This window comes from Suillus subalutaceus, assembly GCF_016647625.1.
Source record: "Suillus subalutaceus strain FC151 chromosome Unknown DFJ58scaffold_20, whole genome shotgun sequence".
Taxonomy (NCBI): domain Eukaryota; kingdom Fungi; phylum Basidiomycota; class Agaricomycetes; order Boletales; family Suillaceae; genus Suillus; species Suillus subalutaceus.
This window is the reverse complement of record NW_024540269.1, coordinates 145,167-167,564: the sequence shown is the minus strand read 5'-3', so window position 1 is coordinate 167,564 and position 22,398 is coordinate 145,167. Positions and strand designations below refer to the sequence as shown.

The 22,398-nt window shown below is 48.4% G+C and overlaps 6 protein-coding genes across 6 annotated transcripts; 1 reads left to right on the top strand and 5 right to left on the bottom strand.

Annotated features, from left to right (window-relative positions):
- Positions 1 to 658: 658 nt before the first annotated feature.
- On the bottom strand, positions 659 to 2,632 carry DFJ58DRAFT_699349 (Cys/Met metabolism PLP-dependent enzyme-domain-containing protein; the record flags this gene model as incomplete). The annotated part of the gene is made up of 13 exons (XM_041383548.1): positions 2,588 to 2,632; positions 2,414 to 2,528; positions 2,338 to 2,363; positions 2,243 to 2,285; positions 2,065 to 2,192; positions 1,995 to 2,013; positions 1,919 to 1,937; positions 1,716 to 1,870; positions 1,568 to 1,664; positions 1,450 to 1,515; positions 1,153 to 1,396; positions 807 to 1,104; positions 659 to 757 (listed from the first exon to the last, which is right to left on the bottom strand). Exons 1-13 carry the CDS (start codon positions 2,602 to 2,604, stop codon positions 659 to 661), a joined length of 1,326 nt encoding a protein of 441 aa, XP_041247289.1. The 5' UTR covers positions 2,605 to 2,632.
- A 680-nt stretch (positions 2,633 to 3,312) lies between these two features.
- DFJ58DRAFT_771793 (zinc iron permease) lies at positions 3,313 to 5,424 on the bottom strand. Its single transcript, XM_041389173.1, has 8 exons — positions 5,048 to 5,424; positions 4,893 to 4,979; positions 4,727 to 4,838; positions 4,638 to 4,672; positions 4,094 to 4,587; positions 3,969 to 4,044; positions 3,710 to 3,913; positions 3,313 to 3,647 (listed from the first exon to the last, which is right to left on the bottom strand). The coding sequence occupies exons 1-8, from the start codon at positions 5,118 to 5,120 to the stop codon at positions 3,454 to 3,456; spliced, it is 1,275 nt and encodes a 424-aa protein (XP_041247288.1). The 5' UTR covers positions 5,121 to 5,424; the 3' UTR covers positions 3,313 to 3,453.
- Positions 5,425 to 5,717: 293 nt separating this feature from the next.
- Positions 5,718 to 7,841, bottom strand: DFJ58DRAFT_771789 (Cys/Met metabolism PLP-dependent enzyme-domain-containing protein). Its single transcript, XM_041389172.1, is given in 14 exon segments — positions 5,718 to 5,886; positions 5,937 to 6,234; positions 6,282 to 6,525; positions 6,578 to 6,643; positions 6,696 to 6,792; positions 6,844 to 6,998; positions 7,047 to 7,065; positions 7,123 to 7,141; positions 7,193 to 7,320; positions 7,377 to 7,419; positions 7,473 to 7,498; positions 7,549 to 7,663; positions 7,716 to 7,798; positions 7,815 to 7,841. The coding sequence occupies 13 exon segments, from the start codon at positions 7,730 to 7,732 to the stop codon at positions 5,815 to 5,817; spliced, it is 1,299 nt and encodes a 432-aa protein (XP_041247287.1). The 5' UTR covers positions 7,733 to 7,798; positions 7,815 to 7,841; the 3' UTR covers positions 5,718 to 5,814.
- Positions 7,842 to 9,453: 1,612 nt separating this feature from the next.
- DFJ58DRAFT_771783 (uncharacterized protein) lies at positions 9,454 to 11,117 on the bottom strand. The gene is made up of 4 exons (XM_041389171.1): positions 10,844 to 11,117; positions 10,679 to 10,727; positions 10,586 to 10,599; positions 9,454 to 9,693 (listed from the first exon to the last, which is right to left on the bottom strand). Exons 1-4 carry the CDS (start codon positions 11,111 to 11,113, stop codon positions 9,583 to 9,585), a joined length of 444 nt encoding a protein of 147 aa, XP_041247286.1. The 5' UTR covers positions 11,114 to 11,117; the 3' UTR covers positions 9,454 to 9,582.
- A 1,009-nt stretch (positions 11,118 to 12,126) lies between these two features.
- Positions 12,127 to 13,343, bottom strand: DFJ58DRAFT_724519 (uncharacterized protein; the record flags this gene model as incomplete). Its single annotated transcript, XM_041385116.1, has 5 exons — positions 12,127 to 12,390; positions 12,447 to 12,601; positions 12,673 to 12,781; positions 12,833 to 12,870; positions 12,917 to 13,343. The coding sequence occupies 5 exons, from the start codon at positions 13,341 to 13,343 to the stop codon at positions 12,127 to 12,129; spliced, it is 993 nt and encodes a 330-aa protein (XP_041247285.1).
- Positions 13,344 to 13,492: 149 nt separating this feature from the next.
- DFJ58DRAFT_838706 (uncharacterized protein) lies at positions 13,493 to 14,466 on the top strand (the record flags this gene model as incomplete). Its single annotated transcript, XM_041392475.1, has 5 exons — positions 13,493 to 13,603; positions 13,679 to 13,952; positions 14,125 to 14,135; positions 14,330 to 14,333; positions 14,366 to 14,466. The coding sequence occupies 5 exons, from the start codon at positions 13,493 to 13,495 to the stop codon at positions 14,464 to 14,466; spliced, it is 501 nt and encodes a 166-aa protein (XP_041247284.1).
- Positions 14,467 to 22,398: the final 7,932 nt, after the last annotated feature.

Genomic DNA, 22,398 nt, shown 5'->3' with positions numbered 1-22,398 from the left:
GTTTATGATGAAGTGCTTGGATTTGTGATGGTGGCGCACCGTAGTATCACTATCCGATTGGTCGGTCACCAAATTAAAAATCAGCCATGAAAACGGTCCCCGTGTTATGAAGTCGTTATGGAGTGTTGTGTTCAACGCAAGCCTAGAGATGGTAAGTGGGTCGCTTTCAAGCTTAGGGATGTAATAAGTGGGTCGCAGAGTGGCAGCGATACTGGTTGTGGCAAAGGCCGTCATCTCCTAGTATACCACTTCAAGGCTTCAGTCACTTGGGGACCTCACCAGTCACCAACATAATTTACGACATACGTGTGACACGGCATTTACCCGAACAGTACTGATAATCGATCAGCACTCAAGCAGACCTGATAATTCCACAAAATTCAACTCGCGTGAGCTCCGCTTGCAGAGCTGCACAAAGGAAAGCTCATAAAGATGGCAAGAATAGCATTTTTTTTAGCGCTTATCACCATCTCTTCCCATTAATTTGGCAGACGGCGAACTCATCAGTGATCAGGACAATCCTTGAGTGGGCAATTCAGAAAATCAATGCATTTAACTTTTGGCGACCGTATCCAATTACATAGGTCCATTTGCTACTACGGAGGAAATAGTACCAATGTACATATCCATTTCCTCCGTGAAAATCAAGGTGCATGCCTCAAAGCCTGCTCAAAGTCCGCGATGCTATCATCGATGTGTTCAAAGCCTGCTCAAAGTCCGCGATGATGTCATTGATGTGTTCAATCCCCACGGACACCTGATCAAACAATCAGTCAGAAAACATCTCCATCAGAAACATCACGAACCCGGATCAGATCATGCGTTACCCCCGTAGACAGCTGCTCCTCATCACTGAGCTGTGAGTGCGTCGTCGTCGCAGGGTGGATGACAAGGGTCTTAGCATCACCAACGTTTGCAAGATGACTAGCCAGTTTCAGGCTGTCGACAACCGTGCTTGCCGCACTGACATCGCCCTTGACGCCGAAGCTGAGGACACCACCGAAGGCGTTTGGGCGGAGAAGCTTCTTCGCCCTCTGGTGATAGGGGTGACTCTCTAGGCCAAGGTAGGAGACCCATGCGACCTTCTCATGTGTTGACAGCCACCTAAGAACAATATTTATTTTTCCCATGGATCAGTGCATAACAACTTACTGAGCAAGCGCCAAAGTATTTTCGGAGTGCCTCTGAGCCCTCAAGCTAAGCGTCTCAATACCTTGAATGAGCAAGAACGCAGCGAATGGATTCAAGGCTGGACCCAAATCACGGAGGAGCTCAACGCGAAGCTTGATAGCGAAAGCGACAGCACCAAATGTTTCGCTAAAGACAATGCCATGATATGCCTCGGAGGGGGAAGTGAACGACGGGAACTTGCCGGAGCGTGTCCAGTCGAATTTTCCTGACAGAAAAAATGAGATATGCAGATGGAAAGGGGTTGAGAAGTAAAAGCACCCGAGTCGATGACAACACCTGCGATCGTCGTTCCATGACCTCCAATCCACTTGGTTGCGCTGTGCACTGATGACCATACAGATTGGTTGCGGATCACCTGCGTGACGGATGTGCTCACAAACAATGTCTGCGCCCAAATCGATGGGTCTGACGAGGTATCCTCCCATTCCAAAAGTGTTGTCCACGATTAAAGGGATGCCATGATCATGTGCAACCTGTCGAGTTTACATGAGTAGCGGTCCATTGGCAGTAATTAGTATGCGCACTTTCGCCAGCTCAGGAATTGGCGCAACGTTGTACTTCGGGTTACCAATGCTTTCGACGTAGATTGCCTTCGTGTTCTCATCGATTGCTGCTGCGAAAAGCGCCGGATCATCGCCATTCACGAACTTCACGCCGATACCAAACTTTTTGAAGGTTACTGCACACCGCATGGGTCATGATACTTGTAAGACGTTGAAAAACGAACCTTTGAACTGGTTGTATGTCTTCAGGCGACCTCGTCAGTTAAAACGACCCGTGCATTCCCAAAATGATACACTTACCCCTCCATAGAGATATGATCTGTTGCCAAGACATTAATCTGGGTTCTGTACCTGAAAGACTAGGCCTTACGTTGAAACGATGTTGTCACCTGCACTGGCTATCGTGGCAATTGCAAGGAATTGTGCAGATTGACCGGAGGACGTTGCGACAGCCGCAGCGCCACCTTCAAGGGCAGCCATTCGATTCTCGAACACATCCTACATGGATAGGAAGTATTTGGCTGTAGAGCGATGAAAGAATCACGTACGACGGTGGGGTTCCCAATACGAGAATAAATGTGTCCAGCAGCCCTGCATGATGCCCATTAATTTCAATTCACTTGTCATCCTCAATGAAACTGACTTCAGGCTGCAAAGGTCTGCGCCATGCTGAAGTTATGATAAGCCCCTAAATCAAATCTTTGTACAAAGTGACGAACTTTAAAGTCTTTAAAGACGAAGCTCGTGGAGGCATAAATAGGAACTGCGCGAGCATTGGTGGTAGGATCGGGAATCTGACCAGCGTGCAACTGCAGCGTCTCGAATTCCTGGGGTCTTCGACCAAAAGTTTACCTTAAACCATGAAAGACCTTCAAACGAGACATGCCGCTCACTTGTTAGCTTGAGCCATCACAAATTGATGTTGGAATGGGAGGTAAGTGGGTTTGGGTGCAGCGATTGCCTTGCTATCTACATGTAGTATCAAGCACGAAATACTGCCGGCATTGAACGCTATTGCGTCCTCCACGTCATGCTGTGTTGTTATGACCTCCTGATTCTGTCTCAGTCATGCAGGGCCCCGGGCCGCTACCTATTTGTTTTATCCGTTTGAGCGTCCAAATGCTCATTGCACACACGAAGACATCCAAGATTAGAAGCACGTTCCATCCTACAACTACCCTCGGGCAAATGAGAGCATCAGTATCTCTCGTAATTAAATCTTCACAAGTAAACCCACTTTCAACATCAATACGAACCAACCAAATCGACAAGTTGCTCGGTAGTCATATCCCAAAAACATATTGACATGCACCATATTAGAACTATCGGAACCACGACCATGCCGAGTCAATACAGTCACCAATTGATTACGACGACCGTGACGTTGACGAAGGGATGTATCAATATTAAGAATAGATAGGACCTTCAGCTTATTATTATTGTTTTTAATGAAAAGCAGCTACAAAGCGACGACTCAACGGCGTCAACGCCGGCGGATCGGTTTACTGATGACGGCCCTGCACCAGCACGCAGCTATACGAGTGAACGGCAAGCACCGAAGTTTGTCCGATCACATTCATGCAAATTTCCCCAAGAAACCAAGCTCAGACAGTCCATGTCAGTGTTCAACGTTCAATCATGCCAACAATAAATACAACCAAGTGATCCAAGAAGTCAAAGTAGTGATGGAGGGAGTAACAGGAGGTTACCAACCAAGATGTTTTCGACTGCGGTCGATTGCCAGTACTAGTAAAGCTCATCACATCCCCACGAGTGCCATGGCGACCACTCCCGCGCCCAAGCTCACCAACGCAAGCGCCTGCTTCCAAAGCTCGCTGCGCCACAGATTCGGGTCCATTACGAAGTCCCCTGCAAGCATCTCGACACATGCGGCATACATCAACATCCCTGCGGAAATTGCGGACATGATTCCTTGAATGAGGAGCATTTCCACTGTCGGGAGGTAAGGCTGCGTCAGGGTAATTAAGAATATAAAATATCGCAGTGATGCGTACCGACGTCATGACCCCGCTTGAATGCCAGGAGACCGATTACGATGCCTGCAGGGTTAGTAACTGCAAAAAGCATGATAAGAGTAGACCGTAAAATGGCCATATATTTAATGCCTCCATTGTCCGACGAAGGAAGAGATGCTATCCGAATGCCGAGCGATAATCCCTCAAAAAGCTGGTGAAAAATAATTGCCACGAGGAGTGACGCTGTAATAGAATTTGTACTCGATATCGATTGAGCCAAGCAAATAGAACTACGCACTGAACTCGGAGCCCTGAGTGATGGCTAATGTTAGACCTATGATGACGGAATGTATCATAATGCCTAATTGCAACACCTAGAAAGTGAATTAGTCCACGAGGGTTTTGAGCAAACGTAATGCTCACGAGAATGCCAACAATCTGCCTCTTCTTTCCAACTTGAACTTCTTCCATTTCGGAATCGAGCGTGTGTAAATGCCCATGCTCAGCATGCAGCTCCCGGTCACGCACGTTTACAATGCCAGTTACGATACCCTGTTGGAATTCTTCTGGGCCATATGATGACGATAGCTTGAATCCGCGTTCATGGTGCGTATCATGGGAGCACCTAGATTCGTGTCTATGGTGTCCCTCGAAAAAGTAGGAATCGTGCCTATGCGGCTGACTTGTAGACCCATACGAGAACGATCGGGTACGTCGAGGGCTTGGTGAGGAATGAGAATGTACGAGATGCGTGCGCTCAGATTGGGAAGCACGGCTTTCTATTGGCTTAGGCGTATCATCGCGACAGGTAAGTGCCGCGGAGATAGGCGGTGACGTAGTTATCGGGGTAGTCGATTCTGGAGATGGAATCGGTGAACTGTATGACTGGAGCCGGTCTACGTATGAGGTGGATGCATCTGACGGCCGATCAGTAGGGCTCGCATTTGTAGCGACACAGGACACGCACATTCAATCAAGAATATGGACAAAAGCGAGGTGAGTCTATAGAACGGATTGTATTTGTTACAAAGAGGACGCGAGAAGAGGGTGACGTACACAATGAGACCAGTAAAATCCCCTATCTTCGAGCGAGAGCGTAGAGTTGGGTTCCTCAGAGCCTCGAAGGATTCTTGGAGGAGATGAACGAACGCTGTGGACAGGATGACACCTGGTGATGTTCGAAATGTCAGAAGCTGAGAATCCAAGCTGAGTGACCGCTCACCTGTTCCAAAATGTTTTCCAATAAAAAAAACGATGCGAGGTATATGAAGAAACGTGACGCGCTTCGAGAGCAAAGGAAATGATGAAGCTAATAAACAGTCACTAGTATCGCGAGACTCGGAGAGAGTGCTACTCGTGAGAATACCAGTGACGCACCGAACAGAGACACAACAAATATTATGCACATCGCGCTGATGCGCGAATGTACGAGTTCTACATTTGAATGCATACCTGGCACGGCGTCTGTATTCACGCAGTGACAGAAATGGTGAGCTTATCGTGAAGTCCTTGGACTTATGATGGTGGCGCACCGTAGCTATATCTGATTGGCCGGTCACCAAATTCAAAATCAGCCATGAAAACGGTCCCCGTGTTGTGAAGTCGTTATGGAGTGTCGTATTCAACGCAAGCCTAAAGATACTAAGTGGTTCGCTTTCAAGCTTAGAGATGTAGCAAGTGGGTCGGAGAGTGGCAGCGATTCTGGCCGTGGCAAAGGCCGGCATCTTCTATACCAGTGAAACAAGCTCAGTGCTAGTACTGTGGGGACCTCACCAGTCACCAACATAATTTACGTCACACGTGTGACACAGCATCTACCCGAACAGTACTACCAGTACTCAAGCTGTCCTCATTCCACAAAATTCAACTCGCCTGATCCGCTTGCAGAGTTGCATAAAGGAAAAGCTCATAAATATGCCAAGAATAGCATGATTTTGAGCGCTCATCACCATCTCCTTCCATTAATTTCAAGTTGGCAGACGTGAGAGTCGGTAAGATCCTGTAACTAATCAGTGATCAGGACAGGGAAATTCGGTTTTCAAAGCAATTCAGAAAACCAGTGCATTTAACTTTTGGTGACCGTGTCCAATTACATAGGTCCATTTACTACTATGGAGGGAATAGTACCATATCCTCCTTGAAAATCAAGGTGCATGTCTCAAAGCCTGCTCAAAGTCCGCAACGATATCATTGATATGTTCAATACCGACGGACACCTGCGGGAAGAATCAGTCAGAAAACATCTCCCATCAGAAACGTCACGCACCCGGATCAGATCATGCGTAACTCCCGAAGACAGCTGCTCCTCATCACTGAGCTGTTGGTGCGTCGTTGTCGCAGGGTGGATGACAAGGGTCTTGGCATCACCGACGTTTGCAAGATTACTAGCTAATTTCAGGCTGTCGACAACCGTGCTTGCCACACTAACATCGCCCTTGACGCCGAAGCTGAGGACACCACCGAAGGCGTTTGGGCGGAGAAGCTTCTTCGCCCTCTGGTGATAGGGGTGACTCTCTAGGCCAAGATAGGAGACCCATGCGACTTTCTCGTGTTTCGACAGCCACCTAAGAATAATAAAAATTTGCGCATGGATCAGCGTATGACAACTTACTGAGCAAGCGCCAAAGTATTTTCGGAGTGCCTCTGAGCCCTCAAGCTAAGCGTCTCAATACCTTGAATGAGCAAGAACGCAGCGAATGGGTTCAAGGCAGGACCCAAATCACGGAGGAGCTCGACGCGAAGCTTGATAGCGAAAGCGACAGCACCAAATGTTTCGCTAAAGACCATGCCATGATATCCCTCGGAGGGGGAAGTGAACGACGGGAACTTGCCGGAGCGTGTCCAGTCGAATTTTCCTGACAGAAAAATGAGATATGCAGATGGAAAGCGATCATGAAGTAAACGCACCCGAGTCGATGACAACACCTGCGATCGTCGTTCCATGACCTCCAATCCACTTGGTTGCACTGTGCACTGATGACCATACAGATCAGCTGCAGATCACCTACGTGATTGATGTGCTCACAAACAATGTCTGCGCCCAAATCGATGGGTCTGATGAGGTATCCTCCCATTCCAAACGTGTTGTCCACGATTAAGGGAATGCCATGATCATGTGCAACCTGTTGAGTTTGCATGAGTAGCGGTCCATTGGCAGTGATTAGTATGCGCACTTTGGCCAGCTCAGGAATTGGCGCAACGTTGTACTTCGGGTTGCCAATGCTCTCGACGTAAATTGCCTTCGTGTTCTCGTCGATTGCTGCTGCGAAAAGTGCTGGATCATCGCCATTCACGAACTTCACGCCGATACCAAACTTTTTAAAGGTTACTGCACACTGCATGGGTCATGATACTGGTAAGGCACTGAAAAACGAACCTTTGAACTGGTTGTATGTCTTCAGGCGACCTCGTCAGTTAAAACAACCCGTGCATTCCCAAAATGATACACTTACCCCTCCATAGAGATATGATCTGTTGCCAAGACGTTAGTCGGGGTTCTGGACCTGAAAGACTAGGCCTTACGTGGAAACGATGTTGTCACCTGCACTGGCTATCGTAGAAATCGCAAGGAATTGTGCAGATTGACCGGAGGACGTTGCGACAGCCGCAGCACCACCTTCAAGGGCAGCCATTCGACTCTCGAACACATCCTACATGGATAGGAAGTACTTGGTTGTAGAGGAGTATCGACGAAAGAATCACGTACGACAGTGGGGTTCCCAATACGAGAATAAATGTGTCCAAAAGCCCTGCATGATGTTCCATTAATTTCAATTCGCTTGTCATGCTCGAGGAAACTGACTTCAGGCCAAAAAGGTCTGCGCCATGCTGAAGTTATGATAAGCCCCTAAATCAAACCCTTGTACAAAGTGACGAACGTTAGAGTCGTTAAAGACGAAGCTCGTGGAGGCGTAAATAGGAACTGCGCGAGCATTGGTGGTAGGATCAGGGATCTGACCAGCGTGCAACTGCAGCGTCTCGAATTCCTGAGGTCTTCGATGAAAAGTTAACCACGAAAGACCTTGAAACGAGACATGCCGCTCACTTGTTAGCTTGAGGCATGACAATTTAATGTTGGAATGGGAGGTAAGTGGGCTTGGGTGGAGAGTCCGATTGCCTTGCTATAAAAGGTTCTGAGCAGTGTGATAGTGTGGCAGAAACACAGACAGGAATGACGATCGATCGCGCGAGTATTACTACTTGTTTGTGATCACGAGCCTGACTTCGGATCATTCGAAGAAGACATCCTGAGAGAGAATTTGATGTTATTGGAATTACTGGAGCTAAAACAACGGACCGATTGACCATCAATATAGTTTTGGTCAGCTGCAAGATCAATTGGTTTACACTTTGTACATACCGGGACTCCTCCGGACCATCGCCGAGGGACACATATAATTTCCAAAGTTAGAGCATTGAAATATTGATGATCTTGGCACCTTCAGTGGTGCCATTCGACGGTTGTCCGTGCCTACTCCTTGCCACTACATACTGGTACAGTGCCAGTACTCTGAGAGAGAGACACCGTTTACTTTCTAACTAATAATACGTACAGATACCGGCTGGTACCCGGGTTGCGGAAGCCCATCATTACTTGGGTTCCAAGATGATGGAGAAAAACCAAGTTCAATCAGAAGTCCTCGGAAGTTCCCAGTGCACACATAGCTATTAATTCCTGTGGGTGAAGTCGACCCACCTTCTCTCGCATAACACATCTCCCTCAAAATTGAATACACAATCAGATGAACGTTGCGATTCGGAAACACCATTAGGTTGTGGCAGCGTCATCAGGCAGTTATGAACGAAAATTGAGCTAGTAAACTTGTAGTAAATCATGCATAATAGTACACACGGTGGCCACGCGCTCCACACTTGAAAGAGTATATCAGAAACATGCTCGCCAAGGCTTATTGCTCTACAACAGCGTGTGTTGGGGAAGTCGTCAACGGAACGCCTGCTTAATCGATTGTGCAGTGGTGTAGTATTGCACGGCAGACGGCCCTCCAGTCCGAGCCGCAGAAGACCGAGATGATGCCAGCATGATGGTCTCAGAACCAATCGTGGCATCGAGAGGGCCGTGGAACGGATCATATCAGGGAGGGTGTTTAACCTTTAAAGCTTTAACTTTGACCTTCTGCTGTATCCTGCAAAGAAGCGTAGGGGTACGGAAGGCAGCATGGAGCCCGCAGGGCGGCGTGCATCTTCAGGATGACTTTCATTTTCGAGGGCCTCAGCACATGACATGTTGTCACGAGCATCATCGGACATATCGTCGAGGGCGGCTTGGAATCCACTCACGAGCTCAAGGCGTCGTCTGCATTGATATCATGGTAGCTGTAAGGTGGAGTCATGAGCGCTGAGCGCCTCGCCTCTTTCATAACATAGCACGTGAACGCCGGTTGATCCCACGGAAGCATTTAATCGTGTGAGTTTGCGTGCACCGTGCGCATTGCACTCTTTCCCGCACTTTCCCATGTCTGGACCTTCGATCGCTCCTAGCTATACTCACCACCATGGCTTCTGCTTGCTCATTGTTGATATCCCAAACGCTACTCATCATGCTTTAGAGCCGAGAAAAAGGTTTTGTCAGTGGAAGATAGAATACACCGCAACGTATGAGATCTTGTCTCCGTTTTCATTTTTGGCGGAAAACAAGATACTCCACCTGAGGATGGTATCCACTTCATCAATGCCCGTGTGATTACCCCACTACTTTAGAACTTTATTGTGTCGATGTGTATAAATTATGCTCTGCGAGCTTGCAACGAGACGAAAGACAAAAGCTTGAACGTGTCGTAAGTACTTCAGTCGTATTGGTATTTCATGGAGTCAAGTGTTCGAGATATTCCTCTCGTTTAAGGTCTTCCATGGTGAAATTTGTTCACCGTGATGGCCAAGCACACAGCAACGAACTACTTACATGTCGTGTCGTCAACCACATTGCACCAATGCGAAACTTGAAGTAGAAATATCTGTAGCTCAGTACTGCGCTCAGTACTGACTCGCATGTCACAAACATGATACGTCCATTGTACGTTTCTATTTTACATACACAATCACTTATAGATACATGTTTTCCTCTCACTCTCTATCTCAACAGTCTCTCCGCATGATATAGTTTCCCCCAAATCTTTCCAACTGAGACCGAGGTGAGCATACCTACTATTTCACGTCCGCCTACATATACCTAACGATACATAGCTCTGCTCTCGTTTCTAGGTATGCATGTGTCGTAGTTGAGTCTTTTCAACTAAGACTGAGTTCTTCTCTTCTTTCTAGAGCGCCGAGTGCGGTATTCCAGTCGTCATAACACACATAAATTGGACCTAGGTGACCACGTCGGTGAGCCACGGCGTTACATGAACACTGCCCATACTCACAAAAAAGGGCTCGACTTCTGATACTTCCTGGCATTCCCAGCCAGAGCAGCAAGCTATGTTTTCGCAGTTGACGGGGCATGCAATGTCATCACTGCCAGCCACAGGCACTGCCAACTTGAAAGCAGCAACAACGGCAAGGACGAAGGAGAGACGCATTATTTGTGGGATGTGATATGGATTTAAAAAATAATTTAAAGGGCACGGTAAGATGACAGCTTTCTTTTATATCCTGAATAATGTTGTGTGCAGAACCTGTCCACCTGAAATACTCCTTCAGACAGATTATGTCTGCGTTGCCAGCACATTGCCAGCAGACCTCAGTTTTAATTTAGTCTGTCCCCGATATCCCTTTGGCGGAAGAACACTGGTGATGTATAATCGATCCCCGGAGTTAGGCTCAGGGGTCACTTGGATATTAAAGAAATTCGGAGTCTCATCAAGCATGAGAGAACGCGAAGCTGGATACCGTCCAGAAGTAGAAACACGACTCACTGTAGCTCAGTGGGTCACTGACTCGCATGTCACAAACATGATATGTCCCGGGCCATTGTACGTTTCTATTTTACATACAGAATCACTTATCGATACAGGTTTTCCTTTCATTTTTTATCTCAACTCGTTTTAATAGTCTCTCCGCATGATATAGTTTCCCCCAAGTCTTTCCAACTGAGACTGAGGTGAGCATACCTACTATTTTACGTCTGCCTACATGTACATAACGATACATAGTTCTTCTCTCGTTTCTAGGTATGCATGTGTCTACGGCAGTTGAGTCTTTTCAACTAAGACTAAGTTCTTCTCTTCTTTCTAGAACGAGTGTGGTATTCCAGTCGTCATGACACACATAAATTGGACCTAGGTGACCACGTCGGTGAGCCACGGGGTTACATGAAAACTGCTCACTCACAAAAAATGGCTCGACTTCTGATACTTCCTGGCATTCCCAGCCAGAGCAGCAATATATGTTTTCGCAGCTGACGGGGCATGTAATATCATCACTGCCAGCCACAGGCACTGCCAACTTGAAAGCAGCAACAACGGCAAGGACGAAGGAGAGACGCATTATTTGTGAGATGTGATATGAGGTTTAAACAATAATTTTGAAGGGTACAGTAAGATGACAGGTTGCTTTCATATCCCTAATGTTGTGTGCAGAACCTGTCCACCTCAAATACTCCTTCAAACAGACGATGTCTGCGTTGCCAGCACATTGCCAGCAGACCTCAGTTTTAATTTGATCTGTCCCGACATCCTTTTGGCGGAAAGAACATTGGTGATGTATGATCGATCCCTGCAGTTAGGCTCAGGGGTCACTTGGATACTAAAGAAATTCGGAGTCTTATCAAGCACGGGAGAACGCGAAACTGGATACCGGGAGATCAGCAGCCTGCTAGTTTAGGAGATCTAAATTCCAAAGGAGAGTGCTCCTTAGGTGTACTTTATTTTCGCAACGCACACTGCAGTACCTGGATACCCCAACCACGCCAATAATCGGCAAAACCCAATTTAGCCCTGAGTCACTGCGGGCTATTATACGTGTCTCTGTACATGGCTACAAACTCTGACGTCGGTCCTCCACTAAAATGTAAATGTCATAGCAGGCAAAGACGTGGCACTACACACGATGTGAAGGAATGCTGTATCTCTTCATTTGATCTGGCTAGGTGAGATTGGCCTCCGTCGTTGCGAGGACAGACAGACCGCTCATCAGTAAATCACTCGGTTCTGTACAGAACTGTACAGAACTGTACAGTGTGACAGGCCGACAGCTTGGTCCCTTCTATACAGCTCACTACAGTACTACTTCACTCTGTAGATCTCTGTACAGATAACTCACAGACACCCAGAGAAGGGCTCTTGTACCAATAAAATATAATTGTGCCGCTGCTGCTAGCTGCTCGACTGTTCACACATGTACACACAAGCAAAAAATCGACAAAATCAATAATAGCATTCAATCAGATGCATACTACACTAAACGACGCTCGAGATAGAATCAATGCGGGGCAATAATGTCAAGAATAGAAAGACGTCAATCAAGGATGATTTTCAAATGAGAATGTCTCGAAGCGTCATTCACATTGCCGTCGACTTTGTAGGACTCTGCCCTGTGAGAACTTCATCAGCATGCAATACTTCGAAAGCAAAAACTCCTTGCCATCCAGCTGCAGCCCAGGAACGAAGTTGCCGCGCTAATTTCGGTCCATGGTAAGGGTCACGCATGATCGATTCCAGGTTAGTGAGCATAGCAGTATACAAAGAAGAGTATTCCTTTGTGGTGAACTTCGGAAATGATTTTCCGCTGCCGTTCTTAGCAAAGCCATCTAGGACACAATTAACCTATCAAACATGTGGTCAGTGTGTTGTTAGTAGGACATGGAAGGATGAAAAAATACCGCGGTGCAAACCAGTGCCAAGCACTCTAGCGGTAAAGACTTCTGGAAGACCTCAGGTCTCCTGCGAGCAACACGGTAAGACCCTGTATAGAAGAAAGAGATAGAAGCCTCGTGGAGCACAGGATGAGAGGCGTTTTCGGTTTTCCCATTTTCATCTACAACCGTTGCGTAAGAAAATAGCGTCTTTGAGCAACTCCGTGGCAGCTTCTTTCAACCCAGGCAGCACGTTGTTGGGGTGGGACATGAGATGGAGGTATGAGGTCGTACATGGAGGGCACAATACTGGCAATGGTCTTCTTGAGGTCCGAGCGCCACGTTGATAAATCCTCATACAGCTAACATAACAGCACGTTAGATATCAGATGCGTGCCAATGAATGCACACACCAGTTTTGCCATATCATGCTTGCGATCAGGCCAAATACCTGGTAGACACGTCAGTAAAATATCTCGACAGCAAAAAAGACCTACCCTCTTCGACTTGTTGACCACCCTCGAGCCATTCGACGAGCGAAGCCATGAGTATCTCGTTGATGGAACCTGTCAAATCTTTCGCTAGTTTGGGGAATGGGTTCTCTATCGCGTGTTGGGCGCGGCACTCGCTCATCGTAACCTCAAGGAAGTTTTTCCATCGTGGACCATACCAGCCTAGTTGAGTGGCTCTAGGCCCATCACCTGATTCACCGCCCTCATCCATAATTCCACCTCCCATGATATTCTCTTCATCACCGAATTCACCGCCATCATCACCAAAGTCAACTACCATTGCCTCGCCTCCGAGTTCTGGTTCATGAGAAATGTCGTGCTCGATATTCACTGGGTCCAAGGGTGGAATGAGGGAATTAAGCTTGATGATATCTTCTAGCCACGTGTTGCAGCCAGACCGGGGCTGGCTCATATGGCGAGCGACAGATGTGTGGTCCTTCAGAATTTTTTCCGCACGATGGACATTGAGGCATAAGGGTAAGGGTGAGACATACGACAGTCATCATTAACCTTCTGATCGATATTTCGGCATTTTCCGATACTGACTTAAACAATACTACCATGAACATAACCAAACTGCGATCTCTATCAGCACGTGCATCAGGGATGGACGAGCAGATCTCCCGTTTACATCATCGCGAAGGACCATCGGGTGCATATGACATATACAATGTTCTTCATTCTGTCAATTCCTTGGTGATGTCGATCTTGAAATTCGCTTTTTCGATGTACCTTACATTTTAACAGTCCATACAGGATCCAACCGACTCTGAGGCCAACCTGGTGTTGGACCTTGTAAGAGCTAAGCGGCAAGTTTATCTAGCGCAAAAGACACTGGCGGACTGTATAATACGCGAGAACGAAGTGTTGGCAAACTTACTCCGATATCAAGCTGAAGAAGCAGAAAAACGACTGGAGGACGCGGATGTTGGATTAGGGTGCATGCGAATCGCATTTAAGAAGAATGGATGGAGTCATTTTCCTCATCCGACTCAAACACGCGATGGCCGCCTACAAACTGGTAAGCTAACGATATGAAACTTGATGCAGGAGGTTGATTATCCCAGTAGAAGATACTGAACGTGGTCGTCACCTCACTGTCCAGCTTGATTGATCCGAGCGCTCCCTCTTCACATTATTATGATACTCAACTTATGTATATGCTGTTGTTGCATGAATATTTCGCTATGCAGTGTTATTTGTTGTATGTCCTCTCAGGCGTGAATGAACATATGCGTCTCACTCAGATCTTAAACTATCTTCACTGCGGCTGTTTAAGTTTGATCATTCAATTTGAAGCCAAGTCATATCGTACGAAACTGAGTCGTATAGACCTAGAGAAAAGTACTATGTAACTACTACCTATATTAGTTGATAAATTCTTGAATTATACTGTAGAACTGTGAGTAACTGGAGACAATGTATACTTTGCAGCCACTGTTGGCTGTGACTTTGGCGGAACTGTGGACTCTGTGGCTCACTGTCGTGGGAACATGATTTGTGTACATTCTGTGGAGAAATTTGTGATTTACTGATGCTGGTGCATACATGCATGAAGCTGAGTCATGCCCAATCAAGTCCCCTGCATGAATCAGCGAAGTATCTACGAATCACTATCTTCGACATTCACACGCACGTTTTAATAATTCTTCCTTGACTCTTGACACAGTAGACCAATTTTCATCAAGTCTGGAGAAGAACACAGTCCACCTGCAATAACCATTATTTTTCAATTGTCGGGCTCGTCGTAGATCTTGTGGTGTTTCATGTGCGGTGTCTGAAATCACAAGTAGCAGAGACCGAGCATGTAAAGAGCCAGTTCGGTAACCCAAGGTAAGGTGAGTTTGCCACCTTGAAACGATTATATAATGTCGGCGTTGTAGATGCCGATGACTGAGTCTCAATTGAATATCAGTAGTACTAGACTCGTTATCGATGATCTATCAGACCATTGCTCACTGTATTGATGGATGCCATCAACCCATTAATCCAACAGCTGACTCTGGCTCAGGCTGCTCAGCCGCCAGGCGGTCGGGCATCCAAGCGAGATCACGCACGAATTCTCCAACATATTGCACTGGTTGTCAGTGTCCTTCTTACTGCTACAGAGTCCTTGCTAGAAGACTCTATACCCGAGCCATATCACACATCGGCCCTCTCAGGTCAAGGGTGGGTCATGGAGCTCATTTTGGGCCACCCAGAGCGTATGCGCTGTGAACTTGGGATGCACACAGATGTATTTCACTCGCTTATAGCGGAACTTCACACCTTGGGTCATGCAAATTCGCGCTATGTTTCCCTCGAAGAACAACTCGCCATCTTCCTATACACGTGTGTTACGGGACTGACCGTCTGCCATGTTGGTGAGCGCTTTCAACGGTATAATGATACCATCTCAAAGTAAGTCAATTGTTATTGTTATATATGATACTAACGAGCTCACACTTAATTGTAGATATTTCCGCAAGATGTTGACCATTTTCGCATCTCCCCCATTCTACACCAATCATGTACGCTCTCCTGACGACACCTACCACGCCCCACACAAGATCCGTAATGACCCTAAGCTCTGGCCCTATTTTAAGGACACTGTTGGCGCGATTGACGGTAGTCACATCCACGCTCACCCCCCATCATTTGATCGTCCTGCATATCGGAATCGTAAAGGATTCCTTTCGCAAAATTGTCTCTTCGCCTGCGACTTCGACCTCACATTCTCTTACACTCTCACTGGCTGGGAGGGATCCGTTACAGATGCACGCCTTTATGATGAGGCTCGTTCAGGTGGCTTGTATATCCCTCCCAGCAAGTATTTTCTGGCAGATGCGGGGTTCCCTTTGTGTCACGAGCTCTTAGTGCCCTACCGCAGTGTCCGGTATCATCTAGCTGAGTGGGGGCGTGCTAATACCAGGTATGTTTTATTTCTTTTTACTTGAAGCTTCCTAATATCTATTCTATGTTTGCAGACCAGTCAATAAAGAAGAGTTATTCAATTTGCGACACGCATCTGCTCGAAATGTGATCGAGCGCATCTTTGGCGTGTTAAAACGCCAGTTTTCGCATTCTCTTACTGTCACCTGAGTATCCTATGACCATCCAGGCATGTATACCTGCCGCGTTATGCGCGATTCACAACTTTATATGCGCCCACAAACCTGATGAAGGAGAGTACGCGGATGACGATGAACACTTCGATTATGATAACCCTGAGCACCAAGGGATCCCTCAAGACGAGGAGGAGTTTGAAGAGGATGGAAGCATGAAGGAAGCGCGTGAACGTATCGCGCGCTGCATGTGGGAGGATTATCAAGGCATTTTGCAGCAGCGGGGTTCGTCAGACGATTCCTTTGATGACAGCGACAACGAGATGTAGTAGCACATACAATTCATTCATTTATTCATGCAACTAGTAAGACAATTGTACCGCTAAGAATTGGACCCAGGAGGCAGTATCATAGGTTGGATTCCCAACCGCTGGGCCGTTGAGATAATGAAAGCATGGCGCATCTCCTTGTCAGTGGTTTGTGTATATATGTCAGTAGCTGCAGGGTCCATAGCAAAAACTTGTTGCATCATAAGCCGCTCCGCGAATGGCAAGTCAGCATCATCAACCTGCAACATCTGCATGGCCCTTGAGCGCTGGTCCATCACCCGATCCTCAGGATAGACCATGCGCTCAGAAATCACATCCGTTAGGCGGTTAACGGAGCTCTGGAACCCCATCACAGCTACGGCAGTGGTGGTCTTCGACATCTTGACATCCGCTGTACCACTACCCCCAGTGGCACCGCTCCGAGTCTGTGCACGGCCTGATGTTGTCTTTGCTCTTTTGAGAGAGCCTGGCTTAGAGGGAGGCAGCGGCATCTGAGGGTCTTCGTCTCGCATAGAAACCGAGGTAGAAGGAAGTGAGGTAGTCAACTCTTGAACCATGTCAGAGTGAGAGCGTTTGGAGCTAGGCCGAGATACTAAGGATGTGGAAAGGGTGTTATTGCTGTCAATAGAGGCGGGACGTCGAGAAGTAGGAATAGAAGTAGGGGCAACTACTGCAGGGGTGGCGCTGGGACCAGCAGGAGCGGCACTGACACTAGAAGTAGCAATGGTGGCGCCCATGGTATGATTTTCAGCTGCTGGTATGCTAGCGCTGGAGCTTGAGCTTAAGGGAGGGGGAGCTGTATGCGGTTGGTACCCGGTACGCCCTCGCGCGCCACTGTTTTTTGGTATGATATCATCCATTTGCTCAAAGTATCTCCATCCCGATACACGAAAAGGGCGCATGTGCGAATTTCCCTAGATATAAAACAGTAAGCTACCAGTACAAAATGTAGATGACACTGTGAACCGGACATACCTTCTTTGTAATATATTCGTTCCATACCATGGTTGCACCCTCGCTCATGATATTGGCTCCTCTGACATTATCCCAGTGGACACCAGACGTCTGGCGATACTTCTGAATAGCGTTATAGATCTGTTTTAACTATACAATATCTAATCAGTCTATATCTAAGCGATATATTGGTATATGACTTACTGCTCCCCATTTCGTCTTGCACATCAGTTCCAGTCTTCTGTGGACCCTGCTGCAGGTGTGCAGCAATAGCCTCTGCAGCACCATTGTATGTTACATCTTTGAAGTTACCGGTGTCAGCGACCTTCTCCCGATTGTCGTACAGGTATTGGACAAGCTGATCAGTCTCTGTGTCAGTCCAGACCGCCCTGTCTGCATGAGATGATTGCTGAGCCATAGAAAGAATGTGGACTTGAGCAGATAACACTATAGACACGACACTAGCCCAGATGTCGTTCTGATCTCGTAGATCTTTAGTCGTATACCGAGGTATGCATGCAGACATGTCAAAGGGAAGTTCAAGCTCTGTCATCGGGCTTCAAACCGGGACCACCATGCCAACATTATATAATCGTTTCAAGGTGGCAAACTCACCTTACCTTGGGTTACCGAACTGGCTCTAACAGAGGTGCACCATGGGTGAAATTCTACATTGACTGATTCAGGAGGCAATCCGTCCAGTCAGTGCTAAGACTTGCATAAACACTACCAAGGACGTCGACACCTCCCATCATGGTCCTTGCAAAAACATCCATCAACGGAGTAAACGGTCTTTGCGAGTCGCTGAGGCGCAGTCTGATGATCAACACTCAATTTAATATTGTTACTATCCTGCGCTACGCTGACATGGTGTCTACTATTGAGGGAGAAAGTCCTGAGCAGTTTGGGCGAAGGCGCGCAGCGCCTCCCGGTCCCGAGCTGCATGCCTGTGTGAAGGAAGGTGAGCTGCAATACCCAAGTTTGTAGGAGTCCAACGACGCGTCGAGCGAGCCGATGATACCCATAGGATTAGGAGGAGGATGAGTACTCACGCGAGAGAATTGTTATCGAATGCGGGGCATCGTATGACGCAGGAACTCGTCCTGTATTGCTGGGGTTGCTTGCAGATAAGGCGCGAGTATTTGAGCATGGTTTCTAAGGTATAGCTGAAAGGCATCGCTGGCCCATCTCCCCATGGTCTTGACAACGTCGAAGGACACATTGAGGAGGAGGTACTCGAGAGTTGCCCCGATTCTGATGGTGTGACCCTGCAATGGATCCTGTCCGGCTTTCTTGGTGGCTTGCGCGAGTCGTGCAATGAATTTCGTCTTCGTTAGCAGGTGATGGCTGTTACCAAATCTGTAAGAGAACAGGGCGATGTCGAGGGGGGGATCATTGACCCGGAAGTGGTTGTTTAGCGCCGCTTCTGGGTCAGTAGGGCCATTCTGTGTTGCCCAGAAGACATCCTCCCCGACTTGCGATGTCTTGGTGCGAGGTAGATGAAAGACGGTGACCCTAAGGCCATTGCGATCTGCGTCCCTGCGGATGTCCGACCGTTTGACGTGGATGGATGCGTCAAAGGCTGATAGATTTCGAACTGTGAATTCCCCGGCCCTAGCGATAGAATAGAATGCCGTTGTAAGGCAACTACCTACCGCGGCGTCGAGTGGGTCGTTGGGATCCAAGTTCTCCAAGATGCTGCTGATGAAGGCTACTGTGTATGGGGGCCGTTTCTTCCGCTTTGATGACGAGGGCGTTAAGTTTTTGGCAGCCTTGAGCATGGTGTCAATCTTGTTGTCGTCTAGGGACCAGGACTTCCCATGTAAGATGTGCCATGCTCGTATGCCGTGAATATAGCTGGATATGGTTTTCCCTGAGTATGAGCCCGCTAGGTCTGAAATGAAGGCTGAAATAAGTTCGGATGATGCGGGAGCGCGAAGGTTGTCGTCGATGGTCTTAGAGTCGCAGTAAACATGGAAGGCGAGTATGCCACTGCCATACGCTTCCCTCGTGCTGCTTGCCCAGGCGTGAATCATGACGTCTTGTATACGTTGAACGTCAGCGCTGGGGTGGGTGGGAGGAGACGAGCTTTCTTCAGCTGGGAGCCAGAGTCGAATTCAATCCTTTGCTGCGCAGTGAGGGCGCAGCACAGATTCTCGGGGGGTCAGGTTACTAGGGTAAGCAGCGATAACTTTCGTTTGTCTGTTTAAATGGGGGGGGGCTGTAACAAGGTGTTTGACGACTCACGCTTTTGACGCTTCGAAGATCTCTTCTCCTTGACGACGGAACTCGTCGTTGAGATTGTTGTGTGAATCTCGCGAGCGGGAGTGGATATCAGCGAGTGGGTGCGCTTGGGTGGTCTCATGGGGCCCATTATGTCCAGGAGTGACTTTGGGACCGTTGAAGTCTGCGACGAAGGGCTGAAGGGCTTTGGGGATGCGTATTGGGGGAAGCAGCAAATTTGATGGAGGGTAGATGCCCCTGGAAGGACCGTCTGCTGGGTTGTGGGCACTGGGCACGTAACGGGTGAGGAATGTGCATTTCGAGGATGCGGTGAGTTCATGTATCCGCTTGAAGACGTTGTTGGTAGCTCTATTGCGGCTCCGCCCTTTCCACCATCCCTCAACGATGCCCCTGTTGTCACTGAAAACCTTGATGCAACTGCCCTCTGGGCATTGATCGAGGAGCGTAATGATGAGGAACTCCATGCCGACGGCCTCTGCCCAGCCGATGTCTCGATTTTCGGCTTTCCAGCCTGGGAGGAGACGCCACGCCCTCCACCTGCCGCTGATCCAAATCGCGATCCCAGTACCCGAACTAGTGTCTGAGTAAGCCAAGGGTTCAATGACTTCGATGGGCCCTGGGATTGGACGCGAGACGACGGGTTGCCTGAGGCTGGCTTTCCACCAGCGGAGGTCTTCGCTTGTAAGTTTGGGAGCGGTACGCGGCATGAAAGGACGGTCGTGGAATATGGCAAGCATGGTTTCCAGGGAGACGAGGTAAGCACGTCCTGCAGGTAGGACCAGAGAGGCGTGCAAGAGCTTTCCGTACAGCTCTTGAACTTCTTGCAGGGTGTGTGAGGTTCGGGTTTCCCATTCCTGGATTGCTGCAATGTACTTCTCTTTCTTCTTCTGCGGAATCGAGACAGAACGTGTGGCGATGTCCCAAAGGAAACCAATGAAGGGGGCACATGATGAGAAGAGTATGTCCTTTGCCAGTTCCCAAGGTATTCCCAGGATTTTGGATAAGCGGTTGATGCCGTCGAAGCAGTAAGTGAAGAGCAGGTCCTCTGGTGAACGCGGGGGTGGTTGCTGATAAATCAAGAATGGGGAATGACATATCTTCGTCGAATTCCTCAACGGTGTCATCAGGCATGGTTGATCCTCGGTACCATTTTCGTCCTCCATCCATGAGTAGTCCCCCGTTTCTCGCGATGATGGCTGCGCGAGATTTGCGAAGCTTGTTGTAGCTCTCAAGATGCTCTCGGAGTATGCGAATAAATAAATGATCATCCACCCACTTGGATAATGGTCCGATACCTTGAGATCTGAATATGTCAGAGCCTGCGTCAGCAACTTCACCATAGGTTCCCGCGGAGGCTGAGAAACCGAAGCAAAAGCTTGAATCGATAGCGAAGCTGTCGTCACCCGTTCTGACGACCAATCCCGGCCATTGGGATGGATGGAGAGGGACTGTGCGATAGGCCTCTGCCACGTCACGGACTGCAGCCTGCGAGCCTGGGGGTAAGGACCAGATGAGGAGACAAATGGTCGAGGCAGTACCCCATGTACACGGATATAAATTGGAGTCAATGGAAGAATTAATGGATGATATAGTAGGGGAAGGGCGTAGAGGGAATGAAAGGTTCTGAACAAGCCTGAACTTTCCAGGTTTCCCTGGCTTGGGGACCATGGAAAGCGGAGCCGTCTGAAAGGGGCCAATGAGTTCTTCTGTATCTGATTTCGATAATGGACCAATGTAACGACCGGTGGAATATTCACGATATAAAATGGTTTCGAAAGCATCTCGATGTGTATGTAAAGAAGGACTATTAGAAGGAGTGTAGGTCTGAGATATTGAAGGAACGCTGCCCATGAAGCCAAATCGAAGACCGTTAGGAATATGTGCGTACTTATGTATAAGGTTTGAAGCTTGGAGGAAGTGTAGCCATGCTTCGGGCTGATAAGGAGTGAGTGCTCTAGATGTTCTCGCCTTGAGGACATTCTTGAGCTCCGTGATCTTTTGCTCCGCATCCCGAGCATTCGTGCACGTGGGAGCGAGCGGTGCTGGAATAACCTTTTGGTCTCTGCCAGTTGTAACACAACTCGAGGCCTTCGGGGTTGACCAGGTGACCTTCTGCATTGCGACGACAGCGGGTCTTGGATCGTTTGTCCCAGAGGAACTCGGAAGAGCACTTGTGGATGGGGTGGCAGAAACGACCAAGGCAGAGGGCGCAGGCCGAGTGGCCCGATTGACCTGCGCCCGCTTGAAAAGACTGTTGACCCTTGTGGGGCTTCTTTGGTGCTTGGTCGGAAGAACGATATGGGTGGTAGCGACCACTTCCCGTGGGAGAGGATGGGTCTGTGCGCTTGCCCGACTCTCGCTGACCTCCCGTCCCCGTTGGCGTGAATGGGTGTTGGGTGTGGGAAGCACGTTCTGCAGCTGCGTGAGAGTGCGCAGTGGTGCGAGGAAGGGGTAGTGTGGTTTGTGCGAGCGGGTGCGGAAGCAAAAGTGATTGGAAGCGCGATGACGCCGTTAGCAAGGAGTGGGCAGCGGGGGGGAGGAGGGAAAGGTAGCAAAATTAATGGTAGCGAAAGCAGGGGCGACATAAGCAGGAGGTGGGGCAAGCGAAGGCGATGATGGTGAGGCGTATGGTCAGCGAGCAGAATTTTAAGTGGATGAGGGTAGCGGGGGGGGGGGGGAAGCGAAAGCAAAGACGGCAGAGGAAGCAGTACATTCGGGTGAAGGTGGATGGGTTGAGGGGAATGTATGTTAGTTTGTGTCAATGAATTAGAGGTTTAGGAACGGACGTACCATTCTCAAGCTTTCGTCGCGCTCGGTTTCCCAGACGTCGTCTGATAAGGTGTTGTACAAGGCATTGTTGAAGATGCCGATGTTGAAGCCTTGGTTTTGAGCGAGC

Bases quoted from the DNA above. Each gene is read 5' to 3' on its own strand.
- DFJ58DRAFT_771793 (XM_041389173.1), bottom strand. From the start codon at position 5,120: ATGCATTCAAATGTAGAACTCGTACATTCGCGCATCAGCGCGATGTGC. The intron at 4,980-5,047 runs GTGCGTCACTGG...ACTGTTTATTAG, and splicing joins ATTTGTTGTGTCTCTGTTCG to CTTCATCATTTCCTTTGCTC. The intron at 3,914-3,968 runs GTGCGTAGTTCT...ATTCTATTACAG, and splicing joins CACTCAGGGCTCCGAGTTCA to CGTCACTCCTCGTGGCAATT.
- DFJ58DRAFT_771789 (XM_041389172.1), bottom strand. The intron at 7,420-7,472 runs GTCAGTTTCCTC...AACATCATGCAG, and splicing joins GCAGACCTTTTTGGCCTGAA to GGCTTTTGGACACATTTATT. The intron at 6,235-6,281 runs GTAAGTTGTCAT...TATTATTCTTAG, and splicing joins AATACTTTGGCGCTTGCTCA to GTGGCTGTCGAAACACGAGA.
- DFJ58DRAFT_771783 (XM_041389171.1), bottom strand. From the start codon at position 11,113: ATGCGTCTCTCCTTCGTCCTTGCCGTTGTTGCTGCTTTCAAGTTGGCA. The intron at 10,728-10,843 runs CTTAGTCTTAGT...AGGTATGCTCAC, and splicing joins TTCTAGAAAGAAGAGAAGAA to CTCAGTCTCAGTTGGAAAGA.